This window comes from Kwoniella shandongensis, chromosome 13, assembly GCF_008629635.2.
Source record: "Kwoniella shandongensis chromosome 13, complete sequence".
Lineage (NCBI taxonomy): Eukaryota > Fungi > Basidiomycota > Tremellomycetes > Tremellales > Cryptococcaceae > Kwoniella > Kwoniella shandongensis.
In genome coordinates this window covers 360,173-381,635 of record NC_089299.1, presented here as the reverse complement: position 1 = coordinate 381,635, position 21,463 = coordinate 360,173, and the positions used below count along the sequence as shown (strand labels likewise).

The following is a 21,463-nucleotide window of genomic DNA, read 5'->3' as shown; positions in this document are numbered from 1 at the left end:
GTGAGTCAGTGGCTACACCGGATGGAAAGAATAATATATACATGCTAATGATCATGCGCTTGACCTCTTATACCCATATTTCGAACACTGCTGAAATCACCCCGTTGCGATACATATTTGCTTTAGCTGGACTTGAGTGGCTCGATGTCCACGTTTGGACCGTAGGGAACGATCCTGTTGGGGTTGATGTGTTTGTGAGAGTAGAAGTAGTGCTCCTTAATGTCTGCGGAGGAGCATCAGCGTGGATTCTTGATAAGGGTGGGTGATAGTCAAGGACAACTTACGAGCAAAATCGGTAGTGTCCTTGAAGGCAGGATTGTTCCAGTACAGCCTCTGAAGCCATTTGTGGAGGTTAGGGTAGTCGTGTCGGACTATGAAAGGAGGGGATGCCCGGTTACCTTAGTAATGTTCACTTGATAGGCGAAAGGACGTCGACTCACTCAAACCAAAGTTGCACTTGAAGTGAACGTAGTAGACTGGGTCGTATCGGACGATGGTGGTGTAAAGTCTGACGAAGCGTGTCAATTAGCGCACGTTCCCTTTATTGGAATATTGAATCTCGTACATACCTCACATCCGCCTCTGTCAATTTTCCGCCAACCAAAAATTCTCTGCCATCACTCAATCGCTCTTCGACCTTGTCCAAAGCTTTCGCCAACGGCTTGACGGCTGCCTCGTACGCTTCTTGTGTAGTCGCGAAACCGGACTTGTAGACACCATTATTGATATCGTTGTAAACCCATTCGTTCAACTCGTCAATCTCCTTTCTCAATTCCTCGGGATACAAATCCAGATCTTTCTTCTCGCCAGCGGGTAAGAGCTCGTTGAAGGCGGTGTTGAGGAAACGGATGATCTCGCTAGATTCGTTGTTCACTATGGTATTGTGTTTCGTATCCCAAATGATTGGGACGGTGAATCGTGCGTTGTAATCTGGTTGAGCTTTGAAGTATAGTTCTCGAATATGGGATACGCCGAAGAGCTTGTCGGCAGTAGCGGCGGGGAAGGTATCGTTGGAGTGCTCAGAGACAGGAGCAGGTTTGGCAGATGCGTTTTCGGGTGAGACGAAATGCCATCCGCCTTCGAGCATGTGAGGGTGAACAGTGGAGACGTCTAGCGGGGAGATGAAGCGGCGTAAGCTTACAGTACACCGGACGGATTGTTTGCCAACTGCAGACTCACCGAGATACTCCTCCAGACCCTTCAACTGCCTCACGATCAACGCTCTGTGAGCCCAAGGACATGCCAAACTGACATAGAGGTGGTATCGACCTGGCCACGCCAAAACGATCAGTTACACGCTATACGATCAACTCAGACTCGCCGCACTCACCCTTCTCCGGTGCGAATTTGCCATTGGGCTCAATAGCGTCCCTGAAAGAGCTGACTTGTCTCTTGAACGAGCCAGACTTGTCTGCCCAACTGGTGATGGATTCTTTGTTGTCAGAGTTGCTCATCGTGAATGCGCGACGATTTGTAGTGAAGGTAAAGGCGTGCGGGTGGATGTGGGGCTGGTGTGCTATTCGACGTGAAGCTGTGATGAAAGTCTGTCTTGCGAGTGAAGAAGACAATGCTGGCATATGTTGGGGCTGAGTGGGTGTGGAGATGAGATGTAAGAGCGGAATGAGATGTCTGCGTTGAGTATTATATGTAAATGGAATTATGATTATCGATACGGTGATCATGATGAATTGTTGGGAATGATTACATACTGCAGACAAGTGATCAATCGGTGCCTGACAGCGTAATCACCACTTTGGGAAAATATGACGTATCATCCACTTCCATCGGGAATACTCACACTCCTTCTTCCTTGGAATCCGTGATCATCAACGCACTCCAACAGAAAACAGATATCTCAACAACACCTCTACACGTCTTGACCAAAATCAACCACACTCGCACACTCAAACATTCAGACACACTGAACATGACAACACTCGTCGATATCCCCAGTGCCGCGGCTTTCCACCTCCCCACCCCCGCGTCCGACCCTCTCCCCCTTTCCGCAGGCGACCTAGTCCTCACCCTCATCCCTGCCAACCCCCCTACTCACCCTTCTCAGACACTCACTCTGACAATCGGCTCGTCGTCTTTCCCCCTCTTGCCAAACTCTCCGGTGCAGAAGGTCGAAGCGAAGGATGAACATCCGAGTTATGTGTTCAGTCCTGTCTCAGCGGATGGTGGAGCGTCAATTGGTCAAGTCAAGATCCGAATGAAGCATAGGTGAGTATGCGCAGGGTCACGGCTGGCCGCAATTCTACTTTGCTATTCATTATCCTTGAGAACGATGGCCAAGAGCTGATCAGTTCGTCTGTCTCGCTGTAGCACCAACCAAGGCGAATGGGAAGCTACCGAAGCCCTATGTCGTAAATTCGAGGACGCCCTCAAAGCTCAGAAAGTATGGGATGACCGAACCCTCTTCGTCGATGACGAGTACGAGACAGGAGGCGCATCAAAGATCGCAAGAGGCTGGGGGGAGAGTATTGCCGGTGCGGTAATTGGGGCTAGTCAATCGCTTGCGGAGAGGTTGACGGCGTATACTGAGAAGTGAGTTGCTCCATGCCGTATTTGCCAACTTAGCTGATGAGATGCCTGTCCCGTAGACACGTCGCCACTACCCATCCGGAACACCCCGCACCTCCTTCTGCCAACGTCGCCTCCACCGCTCACTCTCTCAATGAGACCACCTCATCCCTCGCTACCTCTACAGAATCAGGCGCTACCAAGATAGGCAACGTGATTCACGAAGGAGGCAAGAAACTCGGCTCTTACCTACCGGATAGTATCGCGAAGTCAGCTGAACCGGTTCCCGAAGCGGACAAGAGCGATTTTAGGAAATTGGCAGAAGGTGGTTGGGAACAAGTTACGATTGCAGCAAAAGGGATAGCTAGTGCTGCTACGACTGTAGGAGGCGCAGTCAGCGTCAGTGCGCACAAAGCCGTAGAACATAATTTCGGTAAAGAGGCAGAAAATGTTGCTCAGGGTGAGTGGTCGTACCAAGTCACGGTACTCTATTCCAAGAAGGCTCGTTGGCTGATCGTGTTTGTCATGTGTGTTCGCAGACATTGGACAAGCTGGTGCAAATGTCGGTGCGACAGGCGTATCAGCCGTCAAGGCCACCAGCGTTATCGTTCAAGGTACGAACGCGACGACCGGTGCTATGGCCTCGAAAGAACAAGTGTGATGTGGTTGAGCGGGTCGCTTTGTCAAGACGAACAAGAAGAAGTGGACTTGGGTTGTATAGCAGCGGTAGCGATACATTATGACGATGATATATGACAATGTTTCGTGATTTCGCGATGTTTGCTGAACAAGATGCCAAAGCGCCGGACTGACCCACCTGTCAATGGGAAATATGAGAGAGTTTTGACCCAACAACCGCAGGGTCAGGTCTCGCTAAATGACATTTACCTTCGTTTTCGTCAACACGGACAGTCTGACCATTCATAGAACCAAGCTGACAAGACCAGCACGCCGCCGTACCGCTCGTATGTATCGCATGCATGCAGTATTGCACTTCCCTTGGAATACAATGATTTAGTAAGGACAATATACAGTACAACAGCTAACCTTTCGCACAATGACAGATGACCTTTTCCCGCACCATCCTCACGCCGACGGTACCTCTCCCACTGGTCGTTCGACACCTCCCTCTTCTCCTAATTGGTACTCTTCCCAAAACTCTGCTGGTAATTCCCCAAATTCATCAAACACCTCATCTCCAAATTCCTCCCCCTCTTCCTGCTCCTCCTGCGATTGTGACTGCGTTTGAGGATGTAACGGTGCCAACCCAATTTGTCTTCTCTGATCTTCCCTCTCCTTCTCCCGCTCTTTCCGCTCCCCTTCTCTCCTCTTCCTAACGGTCTCCGTCACATCGAGCACTTTATAACTCTCAGGAAGGGAATGGACTCCACTAGGTGTGATGGCGTAGTCGATTGTTGAGCTTGGTGAGAAAGGAGAAAAGACGACATGCATCTTTCGTATTAGGGTAGGTTTGATATCGTCAACTTCAACCCCAAGTCCCAGGGTTACACCCTCTTGAGTCGCACTGGGCATAGGAGAAGGTGCGATGACCCCCCTCTTTCGTTTCTTCGTACTAGTACTCGGTCGTAGATCGTCTTGATGTAATAACCTCCTTCTTCCAGTTCTTGATAACATGATCCTAACGTTGATTGCGTTCGCCCAGACGATACCGAGACTAGCTTCTTTGTTCAAATTATCACTTTGACCAGAGAACCATCTTGCCTGACTGGAATATATCATCGGAGGATCCCTTTCCATCTCCGTTGCTGTCGTTGAGTACCCTACAAACGGTTGGGTTTGCGTGAATGATGAAGATGGCATCGGAATCGAAGAAGTTGGAGTCGGAGTGGATTGTCGACCTTGACCTTGTCTAGTGAAGACATCTGAAACTTGATTGATCACCAAGATCACCAGATCGAATTTGACAGCTAGGAGTTTCAGTTGATCAGCTACCGAACAGAGTCTTTTTGATCTTTCGGTGAGAGAGAGCGATGAAGGTGCTGTTGGTTTATCATCGTTGTTCGATCCACCTCGGAATAAAGCCGTGATCGAATCGAGTACGATAAGTCGAATAGGTTTGACCGTCGAACTCGAACTGGATCGTTTCTCCAACATCGCCGGGATGGCATAGTTCAAAGCATGTTCCAGAGCATCCACATCTCCCACTCTGTTCGTCAAGACATTATCCAATAAACCCTTGACTCGTCGATTCACCCTCTGTTCTTCTGCATATCCAACCACATCCGCATCTGCAGCAGTAGGAATGGGTACTGGTTCGTGGGTCGCGAGTAGGGATTTGGCAAGTTGGACGAGTCGGTCGGTTGATAGTTCCCGTTCGGAAGTGAGGATGAGTGAGCCACCGGGGGAAGAAGTGAGTGAGGGGAGTTGGGATGAGAGAGCGAGTGTGAGCGCGAGATGGGATTTGCCTGCTGCGCTGTGTAGCCAAACGAAGTACATCAGCATGGGTGATGCAAGGACCAGTAACGAGCCAGAAGTAGTGACGCAGAGCTAATCTGTCGATTCACTGCCGCTGTAATGAACAAAAGCACGACCCGGCATTCGGTTGAAAGAAGAGAGACATCGGTGTGTGCTCACCTTTCTCCAGTGATCTCATAAAGACAGCCTCTCCTCAATCCTCCCCCTAAACACCTATCCATCCCCTCATCCCCTGTCGACATCCATTTCCCTCTGTCCGATACCTTCCCTTTCTCCCTCACTCCCCCCTCTAACAGTACTCCATCTCCCCCTTGCCTCTGTTGTCCACTTCTTTCCCCCGACTCTTCCTCATACACCTCATCCAGCCTCCTAGGTATCGGTACGACACCTTTACTCACTTCCCTGACTAGCGATTGCGCAAAAGGGATCTTACATCGTAATGTGTCGGCAAGCTTGGGAAGAGGGGTAAGTAAGATTGATGATGTTGACAAGTTGGCTATTGTCATCGTTATCGCGTGTCGGAGGAACCAGGCGTGAATGTGTGTTGCAGATCGAAGTTTGAGATGATTTAGGTTCGTCGGTATCGATATGCAGTCGTATGTCAGGAAAGAAAGATAAGAGGCAATCGTACAAGGACGAAAGGCGAACAGAAGCAAGGAAGGAGCAGAAAGTCAAGTTGACGTCAGCTATTGTCACCCCTACTCTCTCCTCGAACTCACCTCTATTCGCCGCATCTATCATCTCCTTTGGCAGAGCAAGCGATTCGAGAGGAAAGGAAGTGAGTGACATGGAGCAGGTATCCGAGCAAGCAATAGCATGATTTGATAGATTTATCAGATAGATTCAAAAACACGAGATGTAATGTCGGAGATGATCATCGATCAAGTCACGCGCGTCGATCAGATCACACTCAATCGCGTCTCTCTTTCATCGCTCTGATTGCAACAACTCTGCCTGTGCTCATAATCACTACTAGTGCCGGTTGAACAGACTGCATTTTATCGTCTTTTCTCTTTACTGCTACTACTACTGCTACTACTGTACTACAAAAGTATCCTGCCTCTAAAACCCCCTGCACCTATTTTGACAATTGAAACGAAAGAAAGGGAAACAATGGGTATCACACATGATGGAAATAAGTTGTTTGTGAAAACGTTATTGATAATGAGAGTGTTGAAGCTCATGCAATATGATTATGAAGGAGAAACTAAGAAACTACGCTTAAGCGTAAGTCTCACGAGCCCATCGGGCAGCCGCGACCAAGTTGGCGAGCGACTCCTCGGTCTCCTTCCAACCTCGGGTCTTGAGACCACAGTCGGGGTTGACGACCAAGAGATCGGCGGGGAGGACCTTGGCCATGGCGGCAATTCGGTCCTTGATCTCCTGCTCTCCGGGGACACGGGGGGAGTGGATGTCGTAAACACCGGGGCCGATCTCGTTGGAGTAACCGTAAGACTTGAAGACGTCAAGGAGCTTGAGGTCAGCCTTGGAGGCCTCGATGGAGATGACATCGGCGTCGAGTCGCTGGATGGAGGGGAAGATGTCTCCGAAGTCGGAGTAACAGAAGTGGGAGTGGACCTGGATGTCGTCCTCGACACCAGAGGTGGAGAGTCGGAAAGAGTCAACGGCCCAGGTGAGGTAGTTGTCCCAGTCGGCCTTTCGGAGAGGGAGACCCTCTCGGATAGCGGGCTCGTCAACCTGGATGGCCTTGATACCGGCGTTGGCAAGGTCGACAACCTCGTCTCGGAGAGCAAGAGCGAGTTGCTTGGACTGAACCTCCTTGGAGACATCGGCTCGGGGGAAAGACCAGTTAAGGATGGTAACGGGACCAGTCAACATTCCCTTCATGGGCTTCTTGGTCAAGCTCTGGGCGTAGGCGGACCATCGAACAGTCATGGGGGCGGGTCGAGAGACGTCGGAGACGACGATAGGGGGTCGGACGTATCGGGAACCGTAAGACTGAACCCAACCGAGCTGTAAAGGGAACGGAGTCAATCTCTGCTATGCTAATTCACTGACAACGAGTCCTGGACTTACCTGAGTGAAGATGAAACCGGTGAGTTGCTCTCCGAAGTATTGAACCATGTCGTTTCGCTCGGGCTCTCCGTGGACAAGAAGGTCAAGACCAGTCTTCTCCTGGAAGTCAACAACGGACTGGACCTCCTTCTCCATGGCCTGCTCGTACTCCTCCTTGGTGATCTCACCCTTGCCGAACTTGGCACGGGCGACTCGGATCTCCTTGGTCTGGGGGAAAGAACCGATGGTGGTGGTGGGGAACTTGGGGAGGTTGAGGTGCTTCTTCTGGGCCTCTCGTCGGGCGGGGAAGGGAGACTTTCGCTTGAGCTGCTCCTCGGTGATACCGGCAACTCGGTCTCGCACGGCAGAGTCAGAGGTTCGCTCGAACTCTCGTCGGGCAGCGATGTCCTTGGTGTTCTGCTCGAAGAGCTCGGACTCGGTACCGTTAAGGGCACCAGCAAGGGCGGCGACCTCCTCACACTTCTCAGTGGCGAAAGAGAGCCAGCTCAATTGCTGAGCAGTGAGCTTGGTCTCGACCTTGATGGAGATAGGGGTGTGGAGAAGAGAAGAAGAGGTGGAGACGGTGACACGGTCGGCACCGAGCTCGGCGATAGCCTTCTCGGCGAGACCCTTAGAGGCCTTGAGGTCGTTCTTCCAGATGTTTCGGCCAGAAACAACACCGAGCTCGAGGTGGAGCTTGGTGGGCTTGATGGCGGCAACAACCTCCTCGAGCTGCTTGGGCTCTCGGTCCAAGTCGAGGTGGAGACCGTAGACGGGGAGGTCCTTGAGGAACTCGATAGACTTGCCAACACGACCGTAAGCGGTGGTGATGGTGATCTTGGGGGCGACGGGGGCAAGAGTCTCGTAGACCTTCTTGAAGAGGTCACCCTGGGTCTCGGCCTTGTCGACAACGAGGATGGGCTCGTCGATCTGGACTTCCTCAACACCGGCAGCCTTGAGCTGCTTGAGGAGCTCAGCGTAGACGGGGATCAATTTGTCGAGGAGGTCGAGGGGCTGGAAGTCAGCGGGGGCGTTGTTGGCCTTTCGGACGAGGGAGAGGTAAGTGATGGGACCGAAGAGGACGGGTCGGGTGGTGATACCGAGAGCCTTGGCCTCCTCGTACTCGGCGAGTTGCTGGTTCTGGTTGAGCTTGAACTCGGTGGAGGGAGAGTGGTCGACCTTGACGACGTGGTAGTTGGAGTCAAAGCTACACGGGACGGGGTTAGCGGCGAGTCAATGCGACACTCAGGGTAGAAGATATACTTACAACTTGCCCATCTCGGAGGCAACGACATCGATACCCTTGGATCGGTCCTGTCGACCTCGACCCATGGCTGTAAGAGACAGTCAGCTTGGTCCTGAATGAAATGGCAAGGAGAAAAGCTGCTCACCGAAGTAGGTGTCCAAGGGGGTCAAGTTCTGGGCAACGTATCGCTCAGGGATGACACCGAAGTTGAAAGAGTGGTCGAGGAGGTGGTCGTAGAGAGTGAAGTCACCGCTGTGAGAGTGAGAGAGTCAACAGCAATACTTGGGAGAAGATCAAGATCGAACATACGAAGGGATGGTGTCAACACCAGCGTTCTTGATGGACTCCCATCGCTCCTTTCGGACGTTCTTGGCAGCCTCTTGGAGTTGCTCAGCGGTAGAGTTACCAGCCCAGTAAGACTCGACGGCCTGGTGGGTAAACGAATGTCAGTCGTGTTGTTCTGATTGCATCGAGGCATAGCACATGATAGGACTGTGGCGATAATGATCGTAGCATCACAGGCAAAAGTGAAGTTTGGAGAGAGGTGGCACGTTCGATCCAACGGTGCAGTGTGGGGCGCATCGACTCACCTTCTTGACTGATCGACCCTTACCGACACGGGGGTAACCAAGGACAGCAGACTTGACCATTTTGATTATGTTTTGTGGATTAATTTTGTTAAGAGGGGGGAAAAAGGGGGGAGGTTGAAGAAGAAGAAAGAAAGAGAAAGAGAAAGATCAGGAATGGAATATTAAAGAGAGTAGTAGGAGTGGTTCGATCTTTGTGGTTTGACTGACTCGCTCGGGGGACGGGGAAACGGGGGGGCTCATGGGCTCGAGACGCGAAAAAAAGTCGAATCAAGGGAAATGTTCAGGGTTTAATCACCCAGGTTGATTCATTTATCACGCAATCAAATGATGTGGCATTTATTCAGGTGACAAACGTGGGGCTGATATCGGTTCAGCCGTTCGGTTGGCTGGAATGTTGCAAGTGTGCTTCGGTTAGATAACGGAGAGTAACAAGTTGGTTGCTACAATCTGGTATCGACCTATGGCAAGCATACAGATGGGACAACAGGACGCTCTTTGCATACCTCGAGAACTGCTACATGCTATGCTAAGACACTTGTATGAATACGTGTGCTCTATCGCCCCCTAGTCGTCCTTTGCCTTCTTGTTGCCACCATCTTTACCCTCTTCTCTAGCTCTCTTTCTCGCTAGATATCGCTCCTTCGCTTCCTGTCTCTTCCTCTCCGCTTCACCATCATCTCCCTCCCTTCTCTTCCTCGCCTCTTCTTCCTCTCTTCTCAATCTCTCCTCTTCATCCCGCTTCTTCTTCTCCGCCTCGTCTCTCATTTGATCCGCCAATCTTCGTCGTTCTCTTTCCATCCTCTCTGCATAACTAGCTGCAGTACCCACAGCACGTGATTTGTAGGGACCGTCCAATGGATCCTTACTCCGTTGGGAAGTGAGCAGCGAAGATGGAAGTTCGGGTTTCGGTTTCTTCATGATATTCAATCCCGCTTTGAGCAAAGATCGTTTATCCACCACTTCACCTTCATCGTTGACCTCGACCTCTTTGCCAGACAGCTCATCAATCCTCGTCGATCCTGCTTTTTGTTTGCTAGATTGATCATTGAGACCTGAAGCTTTAGCTTCTCTTGCGAGGAGAGGATCATATTCTTCTTGATCGTCGAAATCGTCATTTCGAGCGGCAGTTGGCGGTTTGATGGCCAGGGATGGACCTTGACCTGAGGCGGAGGAAGGTCCAGCAGTCGCCGCGACAGCTGCAGCATGTTTCGCTTCGTCCGTATCGAGCATCGATTTGTAGAATGCCGTGAGACCCGGTCCCTTTTGGCCTTTCCGTATTGCCTCTGAGTGAGGAGTAATGGTGTTAGCGGAGTTCATCGTTAATCAAGGTAAAGCAGGACGCAGATCCCCTCTCCAACCAGTCGTCAACACGAAGAGTGTGCATTCTCGGAGATGCTCTCCTTCCACCCCTCTTTGCAATATCAAGCTGTACCTCATCCCATGGTAACAACTGCGTGACACCGCTTTATCTCTGAATTTCGGACTGCGTTTGGGTCCAGGTGTACGCCGTCCAAATCCAGCGATCTCAACGATCTAGCTCGAGACTTGGTCTGTGCCACCAGAGGCGCGGCATCCCTTCCGTCCCTCCCTCTACTCCTCCCTAAAGCAAACGGTGTATGACCCTCAAGACAGGAAGCAATGCGACCTGAGCCAAATGTATTGTAAAATCACTCACCCTCCCTCTTCTTCTCCTCTTCTTCGGCCAATCTAACCTCTTCCATCTGTTTCTTATAAGCCCCCGTCACAAACTTTTCTTTCCCTTCAAATTCCTCTCCCTCATTCTCCCTTTCCCTGGCCAACATCTTCTCTTCCGCTCTCAGCTTATCAAGCCGTCTCGTCTCTGCCGATCGTAAGAAACTTTCTATGTATTTAGGTTTCCTCTCTTCCGTTTCTTTCTTTTTGGACAATTCGATATTTTGTTCGGCAAGTTTCATCGCGTCGTAGTGATTATCGTAGTCGAATATCGATTGGTCGATCGCTTTGGCTGCTTCTTGCGCTTTACGTTCGGATCGTGAGATCAACGATGTTTGAGGAGCCTTTTTGGTAGTTGAGGAACGTGAAGGTCCAGCAAGGAGAAGATTGGGTGGAGGTCCGCCAGATGGGTGATCATCGTCGTCCTCTTCAGAGAACAGAGCAGCAGCACGAGGAGGTACTTTCGATGATGATGAGGCGGTAGAGGTAGACGCTTGAGGAGCTTTCGCTTTCGCCATCAACAACTCAAAGTTCGACAAAGGTTTAGCAGCACCACCGTTCGTGGAGGTAGAAGCTGGTGTAGCTGCTGTCGTACCAGGCGCAGCAAATGAGAAAGACAGCTTGGTCCCGTTCGACGACATGGTAACTGAGTTGTCAAGGTCGATCAAGTCAAGAGCTTGTCGTGTTATTGACGATCGACAAGCAACAACAACACAGATAGTAATTATGCGAGACACAGTGTGTCCGTAGCGAGTGATTCGCTGCGAACAGACGCATGTTACGTAACTTCCTTCGAGATGGGTGGCGACTCGCCGTGCCTTTGTTTGACTTGGCGTCAATGATGCAATGATCAAAATAATGGATGTGCAGGAAACGGGATGGGATAGGATGGATGATCATTAATTAACATCCTTCTTTCCATCCTACTCTTATCATTCATCCATATCCATAAATACACCAAGCTTATATCTTCGCTCGCCAAGACCTTCTCATCGTCACGCAAATAGCCTAACAAGACCCAAACAGTCAATATGCCTTTCTCATGTAAGTTCTCCACCCCTTTCCTTTAGGTTGACGCGGCTAAGAACGAGCCAGTGCTGATATCGTCGTTGCGGTGTAGATCATAAACGAATCCCAATCATCCCAAAGGTATGTCTGGTCATCCGTTCCGTCTTCTCATCACCCTACTACCTTGTTGCTCGGGAAGATTGCAGTAGAAGATATATGGGTCTTTATGCTGACCGCTATCTTTCGCTTAGGTCTTGTACCTGAACATCAACGGTAAGCCACCCCACTTCCCAAGCCAGTTCTTCAACGTTGCTGATCCCCCTCCCAGGCAAACGATTCTCCTTCTCCTTCGGAAGTGGTCATCTTACCTACAACCCTTGATCAAGTCTCTGCGTCCTCTCATATGTAAGCTTTATAAAGCTCACCATTGTAACAGGACTTTTAAGCTGATCTTGTCACCCGACAGAATCTATCCCATATCTGTAGACTCGTTCCTCACACCTCCTGTTCATAATAGACCATACACGACATGTAATGACGTTATCACGATACATCTCGTCCCCAACTTCCCCTCGTAATATGTCTCGCATTCAAAATACGAAAAGTACAACACAACAGAATATTACCAACGGCAGCCGCATCCTTCCCAGCTCACTCCAGACTCCTGCAGATTGCCATCTGCCCCATTCCTTCATTTCATCTACCCGTTGTCTAGTCTATCTAAAAGTCACGTTCCGAATCTGACCGTTGAGTCATATACCCTTTCTTCAGGGGAGAGCTGATTTTGGCTGGACGAGGGTCGAAGATTGTCAGCTCACCTCTGACTACAGACTAACATGATTAGACTCACGCGCATACATCATTGACTTTCGACGAGCCTGCGCTACGTCCAAAACTACAACGGTAGTGTGTCAGAGACGTTCTTGGGTTCTCACAAGTGAAAACACTCACAAGCTTGTCTGAGAGCGGTGTTGCCCGATGCTCCTTGCGACGCAGCCAGACTTTTCGGTTCCATCGATTTTCTTCGCTGTAACGGTGGGAGTAGCCTGATCAGCGAGACGTCCTATTTACAACCCATGTCGGCGGACAAACCTTTTGGAAGACGTCTTCTTCCCCGACGTCGACCGCGAAACGACCCTCTTCCATCCTTTTCCCCGCTTTCTTACTTTCCATAACCCACTTGATCCCCACGATAAAAGGCTTAGGATCGTCTTGTCTTCTGAACCAATTGAGCGTGGCTTGTTTGCCTGATTTGTAGACGATGTGGGTGCATGATTCGGTAGGACGAGTTAGGACCTAAACGGTGGACAACAAGGTCAGTAAGGATATTCAGGAAGCGGAATGTTGCAAACTCACCTTCGCTCCCAAACCTTTCAAGATGTCTGTAAACACCTTACCGGAATCCGTACCTTCCGACGTCCGCACATCCACAAACGCCACCACACCTTTCAGACACCTCCCTCCACTGGTCGAACACAACAATGCCGCGATACTTTGATCCGCTACATGCTCCCCGCCATCTCCATCAGAGACGACTGACGAATCACCCGCATTGACCGAAGTTCGAGGTCTATGACCTGCTAATCTTGTAGTGCCTCCTCCTCCTCCTGCTGTAGAGCTCGAAGTTGATGCAGACAGATTACTTGGTTTCTCATCTAGCGGTCGATCTATGAGTATGGGTTCTAGTGTCGGTTCGGAAATTGTCACCGAAGGTGTCTTTCGCATTGGTTCAGAGACCGAGCTAGAACTACTAGCAGATTCAAGCTTTTTCGCTTTTAGCTTGTTAAGTGCTTCGCTAAGTCCCGCAAGCGATTTACTAGTGTCGGTCGAAAGTCCTTCTCGTCGTGATGTGCTCATACTCAGTCGGGGTCGAGGTACAGGAGCGGAGACGGAACGAGGCTGAATGGTGCTAAGGACGTCCGACTCAGCTTCCACAGCCGACGTAGGATTTGACAGTGCTCGTGGAGGAAGCACCGGGTTCGATACCATACGCTGAGTTGGACGAGCAAGCGGCCCGGAACCAAGAGATGAGGGGTAGGATGGCTTTCGCTTGACGGGTGACATTGATGACGTAGAAGGAGTGGCGGTGACTGAGCTGGAAGACGAGACCATCGAAGGTCGCGTAGATGGTCGTCGTTCAGGCAAAGATCCGAGACCGGTTGAAGGTTTCTTGGCTGAAGCAGTTGCAACTGTTGGAGCGGTTGGCCCAGTGGCCGTTCGAGTGCTTCTGGGGATACGACTAGGTGGACCCATATTGGCCAAGGACATTGAAGAAGAGCTCTTCCGTAGGACTGGAACGGCTGCGGTTATAGCCTCTTCCTCGGCGTGTTGTGGTGATCCGGAAGTCGGTGCGACGTTTGTCCTCAAGAGTTCCAAGTTCACCGTAGACGGTAGTTCCATGACAATATCGCTCTTCGCCTCATCTTTATTCGCTCCCAATTGTGCAGTGCTGGTTGTGGCTGACACTTCAGGCATATCTGAAACTTTCGGCGAGATCGTGGCAGATGAATGTACGTCTGTCCCCACGTTTACCTCCTTCTTAGGCGTAGCGCTCCGCTGCATGAAAGACAACAACGTCGATTGATTCTCCCTCGCCGCTTTCGAAGCGGCCGCTACTCGACTACCAATCGGTGATGGCGCGGTCACTCGCACACTCGGTGTACTGCTCATTGTCACTGGCGGAGCGGCTTTTGGCGTCGTGGTCGCTGTCGAACCAGCTAGGCGGGATAACCCAGCAAACACTCTTCGAGGGGAAGGTGCGATATGAGGTATTGTTGTGGGGGCTGCCAACGTAGAAGAGCTTTTGTTGTCGTCTCGAGCAGAGGACTTATCTTGGGATTGGGAGAATGGCCGAGCAGGAGTAATGAGGAGGGAAGGTGTCGTTGTAGGTCTATTAGGCGAAACGAGCGAGGTGGGTAAAGTTCCAACCTTGTTGGGCGTTTTTCGAAGGGAAGCGGGCATCTTTGATAGCTGAACATCGTCATTAACATCCATACCATCCTCCATGGGCGATCGTGACCGCTTCGGTGTAGTCGTGGCCGTAAGCGTTGAGGCATCCGCTGCAGCACCAGACCTTTCTCGCGGCCTAGGAGGGGTAGGTGGTCTTGCGACCAAAGCTGAGGGTGGTGAATCGGTTGGACTTGTCTCTCCCTTCAATATACCGTGTCGAAGGATCTCCCTCGCTGGCGTGGGTGGTATAGTCGTTGTCGGCTTGTGGATATGGAGAGAGGGCGTGGATGAAGGTGTCGACTTTTGTGTTTGCGGTCTGAGAGATTCGAGAGACGAAGTCGGTGTTATTATTTGTTGATTACTGCCTATCTTGACACCGAGTCCTCCTGCTCCTCGAGCTTTCCCATTCCCATCCATCTTCATCATCTTGCCCTTTCCCTCCATATCGTCCCCATCGTCGTAGACGCCCTTCCTCTTTCCATTCGCGTTCAACCCCTTCTTCTCTTCCAGCACATTCATCATCTCCTTCAACGGACCTCTGCTCCTCAGACTCTTCGTCAACAAGCTCTTCTTGGTACTACTGAACTTTGTGTTTTCGTCTTGTGTCGAAGCCGCAAGTCGGGCCATAGACCGGGTCTGTGGAAGACCCGAATGATATGTTTGTGTTTGTGTTTGTGTTTGAGACTGGGCGTGAGATCGGATCGATTGGAGAGAAGGTTGTTGTTGTAAGTGACGACGATGACGACGGGGTGGGGACATGGTCCGTTGACTCGTCGCTATGGGCGATGAGCTAGTTGTCCCCCTAATCAGCCCAAAAGATCTATGTCGGATATGTAGAGTGTTGGGGAAGCAGTTCGAGGGCAGGAGAGGATGGATATAAGCTCACTCACTGAAAAGTCAGGAAATCAGGCGCGTTGTTTGGTTATTTTCGTGTCGTCCATGAACCCAAGCATCAAGATACGCTGCGTCTACTGTCAGCTTCAAGCACTATGCAGTTGAAATGCTCCGCACGTCTGGCAAGACGCTCACTAAAGAACGGATGAAAGGCAGAAGTTATAGTGATCGATAATTATAGTTGAAAGAGCGTAATGATTGAGACCAAACAACAATCCGTGAAATCAATCAACAAACTCGACATTCCTATCGGTTGGTCGCTCAATCGGGTGGCAACGTGGCACTTTGAGCAGTAATCGGAGAAGTGGCACTTTCTCTCTCTGTGAGCACCATACGTTCATATGCATTCAATATCATTCCACTACTACACAATGCTTTGTGCATAGCAGAAATCAAATAGTCAGGTGATGTACAGAATGAGACAATCCATGCACTGCAATATATTGTGATTCCACTTGCTATTTCAGAACTGTGTCCCCCTACCCTGTGCCTTTGTTGTCATTTCTGAGCATATCACTCACTTAGCCTTCAGTTTGGTCCAAGGCCACAATGCACATTCTGAGGTTGTTCTCCTCAGATTCTTGTCCATTCTTGTTATTATTGCTGAGTACCTCATTGTTGTCATCAATCTCTTGACGACTTTCCACATACATCATCCAACCTTGTCAACCTTGCCATCATGGTCTGATAAGACCTCATTGACTGAAGCCTCTGTCAATCGTTGTGATCCTCCCTTCATGTAAAAGGTGGTGGTACTATGTTAGAGAAACAATAGATGACCAACATCAGGGTACTGTGGAGTGCTGGTCTGTGTGAAATGTGAACCTCTTACTCGTTACAAACCAACAATCCTTTCAAATTCTGGTACGATATACAATAGTGACCTGTCCCTGGCATCACCCCGAAGTTCCTTTTGATTTCCTCCCCAAAGCAGTGCAGACCCAAGGAATACTACAACATACCTTGTGTCAGCCTATTGCACATCTTGTGCTAATATCCATGCTGAGGACGCCATGAAATCACAAAATATGTATTCATGTCATTAACAACACACACTGCTATGATGTGGTCTGCCCCAAGGCATGAAGGTGCACTAGTCATCTGTTCTACAGAATGTAGGGACAGGGATAACAATGAAGTGACAATTACTGAAATCATGAAGGCACAAAAACCTCTTCTTTCTGAGGCTCTCCCCTTGTGTTCAAAGGCTGTAACCTGTATCATCCATAACTTCCCTTACAGAGGGGATCTCCCTCTACCCCTTTTATGTCCCCCATTATGCACAAAGGGCATTCAGTGAAAGGATCAGCAGGCCAGGAATTACTAGCTGGCTTGCCTGTACTTTGCCACCTAGCTATTCATATAATCAACCTATTTCTATCAGAAAGACAGGGTATTGTATCTTTGGTCATCACATTCAATATTTCTCACTCCAGCAATCTGTAACTAGCACAAATCACTCAACAACCTTCCATCACTACCATACATCATGAAGTTCACACCCTCTTTGGCTTCTACTGCTAGATACACACAACATGACGACGACTCAACAACTGCATTGATTGATGCAACTTCTTGTCATGAACCAACAAACAGCAGGTGAGTGAGCCATCCATCTTGTTCTAAAAGTCACTGCTTTGCAATATCACTGCATCTGTCAGAGCTGACATGCCCACATCTGGAATTGCCATCATATTGCAACCAGCATGTCAGAGATCCAGAACCAGGCGCCTTCTAGCACTTCACAAGGAGATTCCGCACAAAGAGGGTCCACTGACAGGCCAAAGTGGGTTAGAGAGGTCACATATGTTGTACAAACAATTGCAGACGCTTTCACGCCAACAAAGGGACCTGAAGATCACATCAGGGGAAAAGAACCCTATACCGGAGAATCGACTTGGGTACACAAGGACAGGATGGCCGGTGATTATGACTATGTACTTGCCAGCGACCATAAGGGGATACAGAAATATGAAAGAAAAGAGAAAAGATTGTCTTCTCGCAGGGGTATTGAGGATGAGAAGAAATCTACATAGTTGTGTCTTCAAATGAGCTTGATATATACCAAGTAGTCTGGCACTGTTTGAAAATGAGAAGTATGTGTAGGACTGTGTGTTGATAGAACTGTTACAAACCAAGCACATGACACCTTTATCATAACAGTCACTGCTACATACATCACATGACTTGTTGGATCTCAATGCATTTGTCACTATGTTTGCTATTCTCATCAAACTTGTCAAACATCATTCAACGAAATGCTCTACTCCTAGGTCTGATTTGACAAACTTGCTGGAAAAGTAGATTGCTGCTCAATGTAGATGACTAGATAGGAGGACAGGTACATAGGTGAATAGCTATTTGTCAGAGGCAGGTCTGAATGAGGAGCCTTTAATGGGCAATATATTATACAAGTAGGATCAAGTCCTGACACAAACAGAACAAGTCAAGAACCAAGTGTACAAGACTTGACTAGGAGGACGCTTCACTCGTGCAATAGTAGTGAATTAGACAGAGGAATATACATTTGTCACAGGAATAACTATGTACAGGTCCTGTGCTCATGTATGTATGTACTAGAGACACTACAGACCGTGGGTACCATTGGGAATACTGCTGGTCGTACCCATCAGTGGTTTCCTCTTTTGTCGACCCGTTGTAGCACTCCACCGTAGGTCTCTTAATAGGCCTAGCGTGGTACCACCGAGATTCGACGGGGAAGGGGCTAACCGTCCGGTTCTCGTGCAACCGCTCTTACATTATTACTTCGTTCGAGATTCGTTTGCGTCTAAGTCGAGGAAGGGTAGTGTGTCATACTCGTACATGTCTCATAGTGCTGTAGAATTATGTGTGTGCTATTATCTAACTACGGTCTAACTAACTAAATAACTACGGAAAGGGGAAAGGATATGTGAATTAAACGCTAACTTCCACCGACCCTAAGGCGTTCCTTCTGAGGAAGCCAAGTCGAAGGTCGGTAGAACTACTGTCGAGAGTGTACTAGGTTGTCGGTCCAAATTACTAGGAGAGTATTAGAACATCCTCCTTTATTCCTCTCATAGAAGCTATCTTATCCCTCAACGAAGCTTCACCGAGTGTCAGGGGCGTCACACCGACCAGCCAATGACCAAGATTCGACCCAAAACAGTATTGTAGATGTGAAGTTCGCGTATGTCAAGGACTTAAGGGTATAACATATATACAGCTAAGTCGAGACTGATCGGGTGACTACTAAGATCGTGGCTACGGTGGCTAAGTTCATGTACTACGGTGAAGACTAAAATCGAGAATCACTGGGGATTCGTTCTCTTGACTACGGTTGTTCCTTCATCTATATCCCTTTGTGATTCTCGCTTGTTCTCGGTTGTGTTCATGTTCCCGGTTGCCAATTGCTAAAAGGCCATATTCTGGACTCTCATGTATTGGTAAAGATCTAAGATTCGCGGTACGACGATGTGATAGTTCTAAGTTCGTATTAACGCGGCAAGGTTTTATGAATTACGACGAGTTTCGTGGCATGTTCGCGATGTCTTTGTGATTATTGGTATACGGTCGTGACACCGAGCCGCCGTCAACTTTCATCCTAAATATTCACGTGACTCAGCGGAGTCTCTGTCGATGTCCGCTCCTATCCTTGACAGACCTTGTTGTACCACACCGTTAGGGCACCAAGTTGGAGTGTCAGGCATAAGTTGGTTGTACCTTTGTACCAAGTTGTGTCAGACACAGGTCACTTATATTAAGGACAAGGGACAGGCATTTGACTCCTGGACAGAGGTGTTCAAGGGAGGCACTGGATGATACAGGTCACATATGTTGAGCACAAGGGAAATGCATCTGACTCGCTGGACATAAAACCGAGAGGTCTTTTCATGTTCCTGAAACACTGTAGAGTAGTGATTTCCCCCCTTTTCCTGTTGTAACATCTGAAATAACCGCCCTAACACGTTGTCAGAAATTTGGGAACTATTTGGACTCCTGTCAGCCACATGTGATGGCAACCTCCTCAAGTGCTGACTTGAATAGAGAAGCCCAGTTGGGCGCCGGGCTGACATGTCACAATATGGGTCATCCATGTGGGTTGTGACACATGGGCCAACCTTTGGTTGCTCACGTTAGTCAATCACTGCTTTCCATCCATTCATGTTTCTCTAAGCGAGGTCAACAGACATTAAGATCATGACTTGCTGTGACATTGTCGCTCCTCATCAGGGGGTTGCACTGGTCAGATCTGCTTAGATTTGTGAATGGAGAGAAAACAAGAGTAAGGATGACATTGTCTGAGGTTGTGAAACTCCAAAGCGCTCTCCCTTTCATATCCAGGAGTAATACTCACCCCTTGTACTCAATGACTGTAACCTGTATCATCCAATACCTCCCCTTTAGTGTCTCTCCTCATGTTCCCCTGTAACTCCTACAGGCACAAAGGGTGTACAATGAAAGGATCAGACAGATCAAAGATAGCCAAGTGGCCTACCTGAAGTTTGCCACTTGGCCCATTTATGTATATAAGCTGTCTTCAGAATTAACAGTGTATCTTGTTGTCATCCATCAACTTATCACTTTGCCTCACAATCCTGTCATCCATTACTTACTTCATATCTTTCATCAATCTTCTGCATCATCACCATTCATCATGAGCTCTCGAGCCTCTACCACCCAGCATGGACAGTCCGCTGTTGACTCATCTGCTGCCTCAACCAGTGTGCCTTCTGATTGTGATCAAGCAAGCAGTAGGTGAGTGATCCATCCATCTCGTTTCCAAAGTTCCAGCTTCCCAATGTGATTGTTAAAGTCAAAGCTGACAAGCTCATATGTGTCAACTTGTTGTGCTTTTCAAATATCATGCCAAGCAGTCGACAACAAACCTCTTCTAACACTTCTGAAGGAAGTCTCACTCACTCAACAATCACAAGATTGAGGAATGTGGGGCTGCAACTCGCATATGCCAGAGACAGGGTAAGGGATAAAATCACAGAATTGTCTGAGCCACAAGCCCCCAAAATGTCGATGGGACAGCCTGTTTCTCGACTTGAGTGGGAAAGTCATTTGGAATCACTGCAGCAAACAGCCAAAGATGTGAAAGCATTCCGAAAGGAGTTGAGACGCAGAGGCAAAAAGTAGGAGTGGTTTCTTGACCATAGTCATGTTTGTCTTAGTGCTTGATGAGTGCGGAATGATCTTGAGGTTGTGACATTGAATGATGATCACAACCATGAGAGATAGCTCTTGAAGACATCTAGAATGTATGACTGTGATATGAAGACATTACCTATACTCTGTTGCAATTAGGGATGTCTATATTAAAGCAATATTGCAATAGTGTTCAACTCTTCCCACCACGCACCCACCACCACATCGATATTTTTGAAGTGCCAGACACTTCTTCGAAACTTTTGTGAGGGCCAAGTGGACTGTCAGCACCTCTAAGGTACGTGGTAGGCTGCATTACGGAAGTGGACAATCTCGCTACTTATAGTACTGCTTGGTGAGCGACCGTTCCAGGGATGCAATATACGAAAGTGGGTTGACATGGGCAGATCATCACGACATCGGAAACAACCAAGGTGAGATAATGCCTTGAGCAATATGGGAGATGTGCCTACATTAACCCCTTTGTTAGCGCCGATCTGACAATGCCTCCCACATCTGCTCAGGTCCAGACGACGGTTTCATTGCCTTTGCTGGAGAGCGGACCTTGCTCCTCCAGGCATCCTGGGCTTACACTGTCAACAAGCCTATGTGCGCTGCGCCGTACATTTCTACAAGCTGGGAAGTGCATACCCTACCTAAGCTGTAAGCTGACACATCCGGCTCATCTGGTGTCGCACCGCATCGAAAGAGTGTTACTACTTTGATGATTTTGACGAAGGACCAGCTGGGTGTTGATGTGGCTCTTGAATGCGGAGAAGCAGGTGTCGCGAAAGCCAAATCGACTGCAGATCTGCCAGTTTGACCATCGCAAGAATGAAAGCTACGAAGGAGGAGTCATTCGATCGCTGTCACACGTTACAGAACACGCTTGACAAACACAATATATCAAACCGATCCTTTGAGATGACCTCCCTGTCGCATCGTGTCAGAAACAAACGCCTTCCCTTCATGTGTT

General features: G+C 49.1%; 6 protein-coding genes across 6 annotated transcripts; 1 reads left to right on the top strand and 5 right to left on the bottom strand.

Moving 5' to 3' along the window:
- Positions 1–122: 122 nt before the first annotated feature.
- Positions 123–1,577, bottom strand: CI109_106836 (uncharacterized protein; the record flags this gene model as incomplete). Its single annotated transcript, XM_032002099.2, has 6 exons — positions 123–223; positions 285–371; positions 441–508; positions 570–1,110; positions 1,180–1,269; positions 1,331–1,577. 6 exons carry the CDS (start codon positions 1,575–1,577, stop codon positions 123–125), a joined length of 1,134 nt encoding a protein of 377 aa, XP_031863656.2.
- Positions 1,578–1,927: 350 nt separating this feature from the next.
- On the top strand, positions 1,928–3,184 carry CI109_106835 (uncharacterized protein; the record flags this gene model as incomplete). Its single annotated transcript, XM_032002100.1, has 4 exons — positions 1,928–2,223; positions 2,326–2,547; positions 2,604–2,983; positions 3,063–3,184. 4 exons carry the CDS (start codon positions 1,928–1,930, stop codon positions 3,182–3,184), a joined length of 1,020 nt encoding a protein of 339 aa, XP_031863657.1.
- Positions 3,185–3,609: 425 nt separating this feature from the next.
- On the bottom strand, positions 3,610–5,748 carry CI109_106834 (uncharacterized protein; the record flags this gene model as incomplete). The annotated part of the gene is made up of 3 exons (XM_032002101.2): positions 3,610–4,957; positions 5,119–5,455; positions 5,679–5,748. The coding sequence occupies 3 exons, from the start codon at positions 5,746–5,748 to the stop codon at positions 3,610–3,612; spliced, it is 1,755 nt and encodes a 584-aa protein (XP_031863658.2).
- A 432-nt stretch (positions 5,749–6,180) lies between these two features.
- Positions 6,181–8,871, bottom strand: CI109_106833 (5-methyltetrahydropteroyltriglutamate-homocysteine S-methyltransferase; the record flags this gene model as incomplete). The annotated part of the gene is made up of 6 exons (XM_032002102.1): positions 6,181–6,933; positions 6,997–8,182; positions 8,243–8,309; positions 8,367–8,473; positions 8,531–8,649; positions 8,812–8,871. 6 exons carry the CDS (start codon positions 8,869–8,871, stop codon positions 6,181–6,183), a joined length of 2,292 nt encoding a protein of 763 aa, XP_031863659.1.
- A 504-nt stretch (positions 8,872–9,375) lies between these two features.
- Positions 9,376–11,144, bottom strand: CI109_106832 (uncharacterized protein; the record flags this gene model as incomplete). The annotated part of the gene is made up of 2 exons (XM_032002103.1): positions 9,376–10,094; positions 10,487–11,144. 2 exons carry the CDS (start codon positions 11,142–11,144, stop codon positions 9,376–9,378), a joined length of 1,377 nt encoding a protein of 458 aa, XP_031863660.1.
- Positions 11,145–12,231: 1,087 nt separating this feature from the next.
- CI109_106831 (uncharacterized protein) lies at positions 12,232–15,219 on the bottom strand (the record flags this gene model as incomplete). Its single annotated transcript, XM_032002104.1, has 5 exons — positions 12,232–12,299; positions 12,362–12,406; positions 12,463–12,538; positions 12,604–12,807; positions 12,868–15,219. The coding sequence occupies 5 exons, from the start codon at positions 15,217–15,219 to the stop codon at positions 12,232–12,234; spliced, it is 2,745 nt and encodes a 914-aa protein (XP_031863661.1).
- Between the last annotated feature and the right edge of the window lie 6,244 nt (positions 15,220–21,463).